The 14,682-nt window shown below is 42.0% G+C and overlaps 1 protein-coding gene across 2 annotated transcripts in view; it reads left to right on the top strand.

The window, feature by feature from the left end:
• ANO6 (anoctamin 6) overlaps positions 1 to 14,682 on the top strand; it is a 202,533-nt gene that overhangs the window by 169,906 nt on the left and 17,945 nt on the right. For both annotated transcript variants that reach the window (XM_030835326.3, XM_030835325.3), the window contains 4 exons: positions 110 to 279; positions 474 to 571; positions 7,034 to 7,164; positions 14,384 to 14,589. In XM_030835326.3, the coding sequence (XP_030691186.1) occupies positions 110 to 279; positions 474 to 571; positions 7,034 to 7,164; positions 14,384 to 14,589 (605 nt within the window). The remainder of the gene's footprint in view (positions 1 to 109; positions 280 to 473; positions 572 to 7,033; positions 7,165 to 14,383; positions 14,590 to 14,682) is intronic.

The raw sequence follows: 14,682 nt of genomic DNA, 5'->3' as shown, positions 1-14,682 counted from the left end.
ACTGTGAATTGTATTTTTTTTAATCATGTTAACTCATGTATCAGTGTCTTTGATTACCGTCTCAAAGCTGTTCACAATTTTAAAATCTTAACATTTCTTTTAACTACAGAACTCCCAAGGACCCAGACTGACTATGAGAACAGCCTAACCATGAAGATGTTCTTATTCCAGTTTGTCAACTACTACTCTTCGTGTTTCTACATCGCATTCTTTAAGGGCAAATTTGTGGGCTATCCAGGAGACCCAGTTTATTGGCTCGGAAAATACAGAAATGAAGAGGTGTGACTGTAGAATTGTGTTCTCTTGACAAGTTAAGCTGTCCCATGTTTTCTCTCAGTTGCTCAATGAAGAGTTTCTTCATTGTACATTCCTTAGATTTTTTTTTAGCCTAAACAAGAATACCAGAAAAAATAAAATGAATGACTTTTTCATGTTAGACCCATTTAAATAGGACTTTCTTTTTAATATTTCAGTGTGACCCAGGTGGCTGTCTCCTTGAGCTGACAACACAGCTGATAATCATCATGGGAGGAAAAGCGATCTGGAATAACATACAAGAGGTGTTACTTCCGTGAGTACCGAGTTGTGTGATCTTAGGGATAGAATGGCCCACCCATCCAAGTCATTTCCCTGCATGTCTAGCTGCATGCAGCCACCTCTAAAATGGAGTAGACCCTCTGCTTATTAAAGGTCTCCAGATAAGATGATCCAACCAACAGGGTACATGTATCCAGTGTTTAATAATTATATTTTGAAACCTCCTTCTTTATATTGAACAAAAATCCCCATCTGCTGTAGTTTTTGCCTATTAGCCCATTGTTGGTGGCTGTTGGATCATAGCCCTTTGAGAGATGGCTCTTGTTGGAGCTTTGAACTAAGTTTTTCCACAACTTCTTACAACTCTCTCCTCCTTTTATACATGCATTTAAAAATCAGTAATAGTAACTTGCTGAGTTCTAGTATGTGCCAGTCACTGTATTAAGTGCTTTATTTATCCCTGTCATTTAATCATGCAAACAATCCTTATTTTTACCTCCCTTTTGCAAATGAAGAATCTGTGTTTTAATGAGGTTAAGTGATTTGCCCAAGTTCATGTAGCCAATAAGAGGCTACTGTGGGGTTCAAATGTAAAACCCCATGGCTCCAAACCCACGTGCTTTGAAGAACAGAGGTTCTCTTATGGTCCTAAGGCACCAGGTTACATAGCATGTTGAGAGACGGATGTCTAAAATAACTACAAACGTTTTGACTTACTGTTCTTTTCCTAGAAATGAGAGGAACAGATGTTAGCTGAGGTCACCCCGTCCTTTTAATTTTCGCATAAGTCCGATCCCATATCAGAGTGGACAATTCCAGTGCCATCTGCAATTTCTGCATATTTCAAGGAGCTTATTGTATTAGTGTTCTATTGCTGCTTCAACAAGTATCCCCAAACTCAATGGCAATAGGAAGAAAATAGGGGGAAGAAGCCCCACAAAACAACAACGAATTTACTGTCTTGTGGTTCTGGAACTCAGAAGTCTGCAGAGGTCTCACTGGGCTAAAGTCAAGGTGCTGGCAGGGCTGTTTTCCTTCAGGCTCTGTGGTAATCTGTATCTTTGCCTTTTCTAGCTCCTAGAGGCCACCTGCATCCCTTGGTCCGTGACTTCCTTTCTCCATCTCACAGCCAGCAAGATTGCAGGTCTGTGACTCTTTTCTGTGGTCACAGCTGCCTCCATCACTCCTCCCTTCTCTTCTGCCTCCGTCTTCCACTTTTAATGACCCTTTGATTACACTGGGCCCACCTGGATAATCCAGGCTCGTCTCTGTTAGAGTCAGCTGATTATCAACCTTAACTGCATCTGCAACCGTAATTCGTATGTTCTGGGTATTAGCATATGGACATCTTTGGGGGGACCGTTTTTCTGCCTACTACATTAACCTTTCAAGGTAATTTCTGGCTCTGAGTTTCTGTTCTCACGAAGCTGTTGATCCCTCTTCTGTCTTGCCTCCCTCTGCTGTACTTTCTGCCCCTGCCAGCCTGAACCAGAGCGCAGCCTTCTCAGTGACCTGCAAAACCACTCACACGAGCAGGACTTGCTGATGTTTTGGGGCATGGAAGAGAAACTCAAACAACTTGAATTTCGAAACGCACAACCTCCATCTTTTTAGTCCCTTATCCCACTATGCACCTGGGAATTTTGCTGCTGTTGTTGTTTACTTATCACCCTTCTTTGTAGGCTCCAGAATCCTGCCATTCCGCCCCGTCTGCCTCCCGTCACGTCCAACTTCCTTCTCATTCTTTCTCTTCCCTCCCCTAACCTTTCTTCTCTCTCCCTCATTACCAAGTTTCTGTTCATTCTCTTTGTAGAGCAGTTAAATTCTTTTTTTTTCTTTCTGTTTTTGTAGAACAGAACCCTCTGGGTTTCCGTGTGTCCTTCCACATTTCTTCACCAGGGCTTTATCCTCCATCTTCAGTGAGAATTATCAGTGTCTGTCTGTAAACAAAGACATCTCCCTTTTCCCCACTTCAAACCGTCCCCCTCAAAAAAAGATTCTGATCTTAGCTGTGAAATGAATATTTTTTTGCCCTGCTGTGCAGTAGACAGCCCTTACCTTGGGCTCACAGTTAGGTTTTTCCCAATGAGTAAAAGTAGGTCATGTGCAAATAATACTATGTTTCTATGTGAAAATAAATATATCAAATAGAGGAAAGGCTTATTAACTCATTACCAAAAAAAAAAAAAAAAGCATTTTCTGAAGGAAATAGGTTAACTATTTAACACTAAATTTTTATGAATAATTTGTTGTCAGTGAGCTATTTTCTAATTTAAACAATCAAGGGGAAGAGTATGTTTCCTAAACGGGTACTCACTGAGAAATTCATCCAAAATGAAACTTGTTCACATGAAATATTTAAAAACAAAGGATGTATTATAGTATCTGTGGTCTGTTCACTTCAAGTAAGCACATTGTTGCAAGTTCCAGTGAGCTGAACTTCGCCTTCAGATATTTCTACTACTAGCCTTGTTTGAAAACTCAGAGCACTAAATCAGCGCTCCAGTACCAGTCCATGGCCCGGGGGTTGGGGACACCTGCGCTAAATGTTAGGCAAATTAGAGAGTGGGTTGGGTTCTTCCCATCACTGCTTCTGCTCTTTGTAAAGGTGCCAGTTTCCTTCCTACTTTTTCATACAAACTTTTAACATACTAAAGATATATCAGTTACTTTTGCTACCCCAAACTACACCCATCCCAATAATACATAGGAAGGGAAAAGAAAACTTATAAAATTTAGTAGCTATTTTCACACCATTTAAATATGTCAAAAGGAACATAGTGAAATGAATTTCACCATATACTCACCTGCCTCCACCCCCAACTCCACTTGGGGTCCTTGACTAGGATTCTCAGAGCAAATGAAGGCCATGTGGTGCTGTGATCCAGGCTCCATCTGTGGAGGTTGGGGGGGGGGGGGTCTCTCCAGCACCTGGGTCAGCACCTGGCATTTAGTAGGTCTTCAGTAAGAGCCAACTGAGTGAATGAGTGACTCATACGCTTCAAATACAAACATCAGTAAATTAATAGAATTGTTTGTTGGACCCTGAGAAGAAGCTTAGAGCCCTTTGGCCTTCCTAGCCTCACTTTTTTGATAGTTGGGGCATGCCTGGGAATTTTATTCTGTACTTGACAAAAAGGCTAGTACAACTCCTGTATTAAGCCTCTTGCTCTGGAGAAATTTTATGATAAAATGTTAAGAAAAATAGAGTTAAATATCCAAAATGCCTTAGCATTGTCCTTTGCTGTTTAGATAATGGGTGGCTGTAATTTTCTTCTTTATATGTTTTCTATATTTTCCTCAATGAATATTCGCTAGTCAGATAATAAGCAAAAGTAAACTCTTAACAAGAGGAAATGTCTCTTCTCAAGATATGATTTGGCTAGAGAATGAATCAGAGACGTACAATAAGAGAATCGGAAATGCAGGGATCCCTCACTCTACACACTCGGTCTTCAAATTCAGGAACAGTAAACTCAGGAGCAAAATAGATTCAGATGGTGAAGGATGCTTGTATTCAAAATTAGCCAGTGGCAATGTCCTAAACAGAAATGGTGATTAGTATGTGGATTAAATATGATAATGAGGAGACAAAGACAAAATGGGGTGTAAAGGGCTTCACACCATGCTTTACACATAATAAGTACTCAGTAAAGAGCAATTTGTTATGATACTGTTACACTAATACGCGTGGTCAATTGCTAAGAAAATTATTTTGTAACCCCTGGTAGAGGGAGAAAGCTTCCAGCCTTGGCCAGGGGAAGAAGTATCCAGTGTCTGCACTTCTTTAAAGTTCTGTATGTGATTCTCATGTGCAGTCAGGCTGATATCCCTGTACTAGAGTCATAACCCAATAGAATATGCAAAAGACCAAGGGCAGTGATGAATGGACTGCAACCCAAGATTTCCTGCTACAGATGAGTGGTTCAACTCAGACTGAACAAGAGGCTCAGAGTCGAAGATCAGAAAAGCAAGCTAGTCGTTTCTTCTCATTTGACCTAATATGATTGGTGGCGGGGGGAGGCAGGCAGTATGGTACAAGAAACAAGTACCAGATGAGTTAGTCATGCAAGTGGCTGCCAGGACAGAAGTTTCATCCTGAATCCAAGTCATCATGGGTTTGGGTCCCCGATAGTAAAAGACCTGCTTCTCTGGGGCATGGAGAGGATTCCGCAAGAGGCTGAGGCTGGAAGTATGAGGCAGAGTGAAAAGTAAACCAGTAGAAACCGGTGATCTTGAGTTTGGGTGTCACGATGGGTGATGGATGTGTGCAGTCCTCGGTGCCATGTGCACGACAAGGCCCCTGGAACGTCTGTAAAACTGCGGATTCCTGGCCAAACCTCAGACTTGACTGATCACAGAGCTCTGGGTTGTGGCCTAGGAAGGAGCACCAGGCAACCAGCGTTCCACATCATTCTTGTAAGTGCTGGAGTGAGATCCGAGTCAGGATGCTGAGTCACTTAGGCTGCATTTACTGTTGGCCTCAGCCAGTTAGGCTGTGTTGGTCAAAAGATGATCCCACACGGGGATTTTGATGTGTTAGGAAGTTTCCTAAATACCTCACCTGTTCTGAATCTAATCCTGATAACAACCCTGGGCAGTGTAGGTTTTATCACCCCATTTTATGTGAACTTTGACTGAAGTTAAATAACGAATAAGCAATGAAGTGTGGATTCCGATGCAGGGGTGTCTGAGTCCATATCCCCTCCACTTCCACAGCCTCCTGCTATTCCCCTAATGTCATAGAAGAAAGAAGTGGGGAAAGATTGTGAAGCCCAGGACCATGTTTCACTGTAGAGAAATCTCCCCTTAGCAAACCTTGGGGGAGTGGTCAGTGAACAGTTAACACTGAGATCAGTAGCAACGGGCAACCCATCATGGTCAGTTTTTTTTTTTTTTTTTTTTTTTTTTTTGGTGGTACGGGGGCCCCTCACCGTTGCGGCCCCTCCCGCTACGGAGCACAGGCTCTGGACGCGCAGGCTCAGCGGCCATGGCTCACGGGCCCAGCCGCTCCGCGGCATGTGGGACCCTCCCGGACCGGGGCACAAACCCGCGTCCCCAGCATCGGCAGGCGGACCCCCAACCACTGTGCCAGCAGGGAAGCCCATGGTCAGCTATTTTTAATTCCCCTCTTAACACTGTGTGTGTGTGTGTGTGTGTGTACACGCGCATGTTCACATGCAATGTATACAGTGGTCTTTACAGTGAAATCCACACAAACGTGCTGTGTCGTCAGCTGGAGCTTAGCCAGATGCTAAGTTGTTTGTAGTTGTTGTGCGTCTTCTGATGAAGTCGACAAGTAAACCACAAGCCAGCTGTTGCTTCGGGACAACAGCCCTGTAGGCTACAGGTGCACACCTTGTTTCACTGCCAACTGTTTCCGATTTCTTTTCAGTTCAAATTGCCATTAAAAAAGTGGGGACGGGGCTTCCCTGGTGGCGCAGTGGTTGAGAATCTGCCTTCTAATGCAGGGGACACGGGTTCGAGCCCTGGTCTGGGAGGATCCCACATGCCGCGGAGCAACTAGGCCCGTGAGCCACAACTACTGAGCCTGCGCGTCTGGAGCCTGTGCTCTGCAACAGGAGAGGCCGCGATAGTGAGAGGCCCGCGCACCGCAATGAAGAGTGGCCCCCACTTGCCACAACTAGAGAAAAAGCCCTCGCACAGAAACGAAGACCCAACACAGCCATAAATAAATAAATTTTTTAAAAAGAGGTATCTCTAAACATTAAAAAAAAAAAAGTGGGGATGCGTTCATTTGGCTCACAAGCTTCTGAGAAAGAAAAATGCATAACCCAAGAGGAGACACCAGGCTGCTCTGCGGAGCAGCATCCAGTAGGGGGCAGAGCACTGGGCCACCAGTTGGGGCTGTGTTTCCTGCAAGCTCTGCACTGACTTTGAGGAAGCATGTCACTCCTTTGGTCTTTAATTTGTTCAGCTGAAAGTAGGGTCTTGGACCTGTTTTATCCGGTGTCAAAGTATGTCCCTTTTCTGCTCCGTGCCCCTCAGTGGCTCCCCACTTCCTTCAGAGTGAAAAACGGCCCAAATCCTCACCGTGGTCTCTTAGGCTCCACCCCCTGCCACCAACAGACTTATTTTCCTCTTAGCCCCGGACCACACTGGCCTCCATGCTTTGTTTATTTTCTCTGGTGATTTTCAGTCTGGAAAGACCATCTTTGATAATAGCAGGGAAATGGGGGAAAAAAAAAAAAAGTTAATCAAATGAGGGAAAGTATCTTTTAAAAATTAAAATGCCCACATGAAAAGGAGGTAGGAGGAAAAATCATAGTAGTTACAATTTGGATAAAGCCAGGTATGTAGTCAATACTATTTTTCAAAATATTTTGGGGTAGGGAGGCAGAAATAAAAAGAAATTGAGCATGAAAACAAGAAATTAAATTCTTGGGAAGATGATGTGTTCAGCTCGAAACATCAGTAATACTTTTATGCCCTTGGTCTGACAATATTCTGATTGATAATTTGATCTTTTTGGCAGCTGGGTCATGAATCTAATTGGACGGTGTCGCACAGTTTCGGGAGCAGAAAAGAAAGCCCCACGATGGGAACAGGACTACCATCTGCAGCCCATGGGCAAACTGGGATTATTTTATGAATACCTTGAAATGAGTAAGTCGCTAATGAGATTTTGGGTGGTATGAATTATACTGGAACATGTTTTGGATTCCAAAAGCATCGATTATAGAGCCGGATAATTATCTAGCCTGTTGAAATGAAGAGGAGTCCGTTTTTCTCCACTAGATAAAATTATACAATCAGGCTTTCAAATAAGGTGACTGTGTGTATCTTTGTCAACATTTATGTTGTGCAAAGCTGAAGATTTATTACCCAGCAATGAAATGGAATATTAATCGAGGTATGTCTTCACCGTTGATTGTTGGAGGATTCTAACCATGTTGTCTAAGAACGAACTCAGAGCTATTATTAGATGTGACTCAGCCTGGGCTGGAGTCCATGCAGCACAGCTGCTGGCCAATACCCTTCTGAACAGTCGTATAAGCAAGCCTGTGCAGAAAGCCCGTGGGAGCAAGGGTCACAGGGTCCCCCCCTCCTCCACATCTCACACTTGCCTTTGACATTATATCTATGTCTTCTGGCCAGTGGTTTCTGCCTGGCTCCTTGAATGACCTCAGGGCAAATCACTGGCTTGAATTCGGAACTATTTTGTTGGCCTGGAATTAAGATTTAGCACAGGTCTCCTCCTTCTCGAATGTCTTTGTGCATTTCTGTAGTATTTACTTGGGCTCTGTTTCTCTTCAGTTGAACTTGATTTTGAGCTCTCAGTTGCCTTTAAATGGATGCATCTCAAAATAGATTTCCATAGGAAACACCATCTTTTCTATTATGCATGACACACTTTTATCTAATAGAAGGCTAACAATAGACATGTTTTGTATCTGTGCCCTTTCAGCTCACCACTGTGTTGAATTACAGTTTTTTAAGCTTAGGAGAACAGGAAAGGATTTTGACAGGCTTTGCATGTATGCATGGGGGTTTGTGTATTTGTAGAGACACCCTTTGTGGTTCCTGTTTGTCAGTCTGCAGATAGAGGGAGATTTTTATTAAATCACATTCTATATACAAAATAATTGCTTTTAAAAATATACATTATACATGGAAACGCACCTGCTTCCTTCAGTGAGTGAAAGGTTCATCTTGTAGCTTCTTCAGTCAACAATGCTTTGCGGCCGGGAGTCTATTTGAATTTCATTTTTGCTTTTGTTATGTTTCGTGACCAGGTTCCATTAAGGGTGTAGCTGCAGTAAATAATGTAGAAGCTATGTTTATTTATTTATTCTGTTTATTTTTAAAAGAACTATAAGACAATTACCTGTTATTCCAAAATGAGACATAATTGTAAATATTTCTTATTGGAGCTATTATCAGCATTAATAATAACAGCATTCTGTGGCAGAATATCATTTGTTATTTTAACACAAAAAGAAACTTGGAAAAGTTATTTTTACTGTGTTTAGTCAAATAAATGGTATTGAAAGGAAAAGTTACATAGTCATGCTTTGGGGAGAAATTGATAGGACTTGTAGAATTTCATAGTCTCATTAAAATAATTACCAACTAAATAATTTGGCCTCACATGGATGGACCTAGAGATTATCAGACTAAGTGAAATAAGTCAGACGGAGAAAGACAAATATCATGTGATATCACTTATATGTAGAATCTAGAAAGATGATACAAATGAACTTACTTACAACACAGAAACAGACTCACAGACATAGAAAACAAAATTATTGTTACCAAAGAGGAAAGTGGGGGAAGGATAAATTAGGAGTTTGGGATTAACAGATCCATACTATTGATACTTTATATAAAATAAACAACAAGGTCCTAATCTTTAACACAGGGAACTATATTTAAAAATAATAATAATAAAATAATTCAGCCTCACACTACCCTATAAGAAAGGATGGAATAACAGTGGTTATAGAGAGATTAAAAAAAATTTTTTTCTTTTCCATTATGGTTTATTACAGGATATTGAATATAGTTCTTGTGCTATACAGTAGGACCTTGTTGTTTATCTATTTTATATATAATAGCTTTTATCTGCTAATCCCAAACTCCTAATTTATCCCTCCCCCAGTTTTTTAAATTTATTAAATTGTTTTCCTATTATCCAAATAATCCTTAATGAATTAGAAAAATCAATCAGTTTCTGAGAGTAGGCAGTCTGTTATTCTGTATTCAACACCAGAGTGAAATCTATGTTTTGTTCTTTTGGTTTGTGGGAGATAGAATTTCCAAATGCCTTTTGAATTATTTTTGTTCCTCTAAAATAAACATAGGGTGCCTTTGGGGGTGAGCTCATCCCCACAGTTTCCTCCTTCCAATTTTCCCTGTATTCGTTAATGACAGCACCATCTACCTTTTTAATTCTGCATCTTGGCTACTGAAGGGAAACATCTTCTGACAGACAGCACTGGAGACTTCCACCCTTACATAGTTAGGCCTTGCACCCAGCCACCAGCTCTGGTCCCCTCTGCCCCGTGGAGGGAACTCCAACTCCCCTCTGCCTGAAAACCCTTTCCCTTCTTTTCTACCTGGAAGAGTTCCTAGCTAGCCTCAGCAGGAACCCTCAACTTTTCACACAGTTTCTGCTCTCTTCTCTAGCCATCAATAGCACTTGACTCTTGTCTTGATGGTATGTGTGTGCATGCCTCTCTCCCTGGCTAGACTGGTCCTGTTGGAATTTAGCACTCAGGCCTTTACATCTTTCAGTGCTCAGCTGGGACACCACTGCCTGGACCCTCATAAATATTTAAGTGACTTGAGCTTGGAGTCCCAACACACCCAAATACAACTGTTGGTTGAGTTTACAGTGGCATTGCCCTAGCAGCCCCCGCCAGGTTCTGTAGGGGCATATGTGTTTTGAGTGAAATTTCTTTATTTTGTTTAGTGAATTCCCCACCATCCTTTGAGATTATTAGAGTAAGCCTGGGTTGTTAACCAGAATTGCCTCCCCAAGTGTATGGTCCTGACATCTGAGAACTTAGACTTGGGGCCTAAGAGAAATAGTCTGTCAGTCTTAAAATCTGAAAAGCCACAGGATACCGTTTTGTACGTAGAGCACCGTACAGCACAAACACCAGTCTCTCGAGAACTTGATGATGCCTTCCCAGTGGGCGGGTGCTACAGATGAAATGCAGTAATGTGATGAAGTGGGCCCTGCTTGTCTCTGGTACTGCCTCTTTCACCCTTGCATGTTCACTTGATCTCACCTTCATATATAATTTTCTCCATTTAATTTACTGTAATTAATACCACTTGTTCTTTAACATCTCCTTGCACCTACCCCTCTCTTTCCCTCCCTCTCCAGTGCTACACCCTCCCAGGCCTCCTCTGCACTCTCCAGGACCAGGCCTGTCTTCCCCCACTCCCCCATCTCTGCTCTATTTCTTCCCACCACCTGCATTGACATTTCCTCATCTTTGCAGGGTGAACTTTCCAAAATGGCAACTAGGTGACTGGCGAGGATTTGTAGGCCTCTCATCTCTTTACTCATTTATTCATTCATCCATCCATCCATCTAACAACGATTGAGCAACTGCTCTGCCAAACACTGTATCAGTTGCTGGGGATACCAAGAAAAGTTAAGACTTGGTGTCTGGCCTCCCAGGGCCAAGCAATGGATGGTGAGTACTTGGTGGATTGCTAAGCAGGTGAACACAAATGAGACTTCCTAGAGCAGGTGATATTTAAACTGGGTTTTGAAGGGTGAATGGAAGGTAGCTAGCTAAAGTGTGATAGAGGTGATGGACATTTCACGCAGAGAGCTGGGTGCAATTTCAAGTACAAGGGCATGAAACAGCTTGGCCAGTTTAGAGAGCGGCAAGTAAACAAAGGATGGCTAGAACAAAGGATCCATAGGGGGGATATCAGGTAAGCAAGGGCTGTATCATGGTGGGTCTTGTGTGCTTAACCAGGAGACTTGAACTTATCCTTAAAGAAACAGGGATACTTTGGAATATTTGTAAGCAAGAGAATTGCATTGTGTTTACGTCCAAGAAGATCAGATTATTCTGGTAGCAGAATGAAGATAATATTTTGGGTGGGGCCTGCATTTGGTGGGGAGAGGGTATTTCAGGGGGGGCTACACCAGGTAACCCACACAACAAGTGGTAAGCACCTACATAGAGGCTATGGGCTGAGGAAAAGGAGACAGATTTGATAGGTGTTCAAGAGATGACTAGTATGGCAGGTGAGGAATAGAATTGTGAAGATAAATTCTAGGAGAGTGAATATGCAGGGTGGAATGTAAGGAGAGGAGTTGGTTTTGAAGAAATGGTTCTGTGTTGGATATTTTGAGTGTGAGGTTTCTATGAGACATCTGAGAGGCGATGTCTGTTATTAAGTTGGATCTCCCGAAACTCAGAGGAGCTACGGGTGAGACCATGTGGGTGATTCGGGCGTGCTAGGCAGAGAGTTGATGATGAAGCCCTGGGGAAAGGGGCGTTTAAAGGGTAAATGGGAGAAGAAAAATCCCCAAAGAGAAAGGAGAATAGCAGAACAGTTGAGAGAAAACTAGCAGAGAAGGCTATCAACTTGCTTGAAAGGGATTCAAATATTGACTAACGGAGCATAATGCAAAGGGGTAGGGGGAGGCAAAAAAGCAAGAGCTAATAAAGTCCCCTTAATGGCCGGGACTGTGGGAAAAAATACAAGAAGCACTATAGTTAGATATCTTTAAAAATTTATATCTGTGTGTGTGTGTGTGTGTGTGTGTACACACACTTCTACCTTGGCTTTTTAAAACTATTTAAATAAACAGAAATCAAGGGCGAAAAACATTCCACAGAGAGGAAAATATTTGGCCATATCAAAAGCTGCTGGGAGGGGGCAGGGGGCGGGGTGGGGGGCACTGCGGGGGGCGGGGGGAAGCTGCCTAGTAATCAAATAAACAAGGACTGAAAAGTACATTTGGCTTTGGCATGCGCAGCCACCAACAGAGTTAGCAAGACGAGTGCAGTGGTGAGGGCCACAGAGGCTGCAGAGCTTTGAGTGATGGAGAAATCATCAGCGCAGGTGAATTTCAAGAAACTTGACTTTAAAGTGAAGAAGAAAGCATAGAAAGGATCAGAGAGCAATTCAGGGTCATGAGAAAGTTTCAGGCAAGGGTTGTTTTTGTTTTCACAATGGATGTTTTTTTGCCTTGCTGAGCTGATAGGCCTTTGTTTTTGTTTTTGGTTTCAAAAGTTGTTTAGAAAGTTCTTCTCACTTGAATATCAGAGCAGATTATACCATGCTGGTTTTTTTCTGGTGCTTTAATTAAAAATGTTTAATGCATCGAATTTATTTTGATATCAAAAGTGAGGACTCCATACCAGCTCTTCTAATGATTTAGCTAATTACTCCATTACTTGAATCCACTGATTTGAAACATCATTTTTATAATATACTAAAATCCCATGAATATCTGCATCTGTTCTTGAAATCTATTTAATTCATACTATCTATTAATGCACTAGTTCTGAACTGTTACCATAGCAATATAATACACATTAATATGTCTTAGAGCTGGTCCCATTTTATCCTTTTTCAGAAATATCCCTAACACTGTCACTTTAAACATCCCTCCTCATTATTTCACTTGTGTACTTGTATATATTTCTTGAAGAACTTTAGCATCACCTTTCAGCTTTTTTTCTTAAATCCACTTGGGATTATTAACTAAATTTGCATTCAAATTCTAAACTTTATTTTGGAGAAAAAAATCTGACATGTCCCCAAACTTGAGTCTTCCCAGTTAACAATATGGTGCGTCCATTCATTCATTATTTGTTGTTCTTTATTTTTTTAAGTCAATTATCATAACCATCTTAACATTTCTCACTAATTTATTTCTAAACAGTCTGTGCCTTTGTTGTCTTTATGAATGGTATCTTTTCTCCTCTGGATTTTTAACTGGCTTTACTGCTAATAAAGTCCTAATTTCTGGCTTCTCTTCAATAGTAAGGAGATCTGGCAGCCCTGGGCCCTCGTTCCAATATGGTGCCTCTGAGCAGTTCCTTCCATTAGGACATCCACTTGCCAGTTTGCCAGTTACTGTACCCATTCCACACATTTCTGTTACCTGCCTGGCCCCTGGAGGTGGAGGACTTCATTTAGGGTTGGGTGAATCATGGACACAGATGTTGACATCAGTGCTCGGTGACATGCTGCTGACTCTATAACGTCACAAACTCTGGTCCTTGCCTGTGTGATTTCTCTGAATACAGCGGCTCCTGCCTGGCCTGTAGACTGGCCAGATCTTTCCAACCCTGACTGCTTTTCTGTGACACTTTCTGGCCTCTCATATCAGAAGCGATTGCCAGCTTCTCCTACCCAGCCACCGCCTCCAGAGTCTTGCCCTTCCTGGCCAGAGCGATCCCTGCCCCTTGGCTGAGCAATAGCCCTAAAGGGCCTGCTTAGGGCCCTTTTCCTCTGATCCACTGTCTTAGTTACATCCCTATGCTAGTTCACTTGAAAGGTCTGCCAGTTAGGAGAGAAGGGTGTGAAACTTCTTTAGATCTCTGGCCTTATCATAGCTAACCCTACCTTCCCGTGGTACAGCTTCCCCCAGATCTCTGCTGCCCCATCTATAGCGAAGCCACGTAAATTACAGACAAAGGGAAAGAACTTCTAAGCCACCACCCCAATTTTGACTTACTGTGACCGCATAGACTGCAACAATATCGAAATAAAAGTTCCTGAGAAAGGATTATATTTTGACTTATTAAGACACTTACTGCATACATTTCCATCATTTGTAATAATATACCAAATTCTCTGAATGTGCTGCACTTGCATTCACAGACTCAGGGGAGCTTGTGCATTTGCTTATTTTCAGCATGTTTCCTCCAGCATTCTCCAAACATAGGCTTCCCAAATTTACATTCGGTACATTTCTTATTTCTTTTTAGCTCGTTAGGTATTTCCACAATATTCCTTTTCTGTTTTTTAACCCTAAATCACAAATCCTCTTCCAACATTCTGTTACTTCTACACTGAGAATGAAGAATATGCTTAGAGTATCCCAAGTTTATTACTAGCAAATAACTGTGGTTGATTAAAGATTTTTAAATATGTTATTCCTATGAAGTGTATATATGTGAAAGAAACAGGCTATCATTAGTCTTCTCTCCAGAGGTTTTATATTTGTCTTTTGTTTGGATTCTTTCACTGTTGAACATTATTATTACCACGAATGTCTTTTCTCTTTGGGATGTAGCTCACTGTTTGCCTTTCTCTTTCTTAATAAGAGTAAAGGAATATGTGTTGTCCTTCCATCCATCCACCACTCCATGATGTATGTCCCTTCCATTGACAGTTATTCAGTTTGGGTTCGTCACCTTATTTGTGGCCTCTTTTCCACTGGCCCCTCTGTTGGCTCTGGTGAACAATATATTGGAAATAAGAGTGGACGCGTGGAAACTGACTACCCAGTATAGACGCATGGTGCCAGAAAAAGCCCAGGACATCGGAGCATGGCAGCCCATCATGCAAGGAATAGCAATTCTGGCTGTGGTGACCAATGTGAGTAAATAGGCTTCACAGGGTAAAGACCTTGGAAAGTCCAAAAATGCATTAGGGTTGCTTCCTAAGGAATCCAGTGTTTGGTATTTCATG

Source organism: Globicephala melas, chromosome 10 (genome assembly GCF_963455315.2).
Source record: "Globicephala melas chromosome 10, mGloMel1.2, whole genome shotgun sequence".
NCBI lineage: Eukaryota > Metazoa > Chordata > Mammalia > Artiodactyla > Delphinidae > Globicephala > Globicephala melas.
Note: the sequence above shows the minus strand (reverse complement) of the source record. Positions and strands in the feature narration are given on the sequence as shown.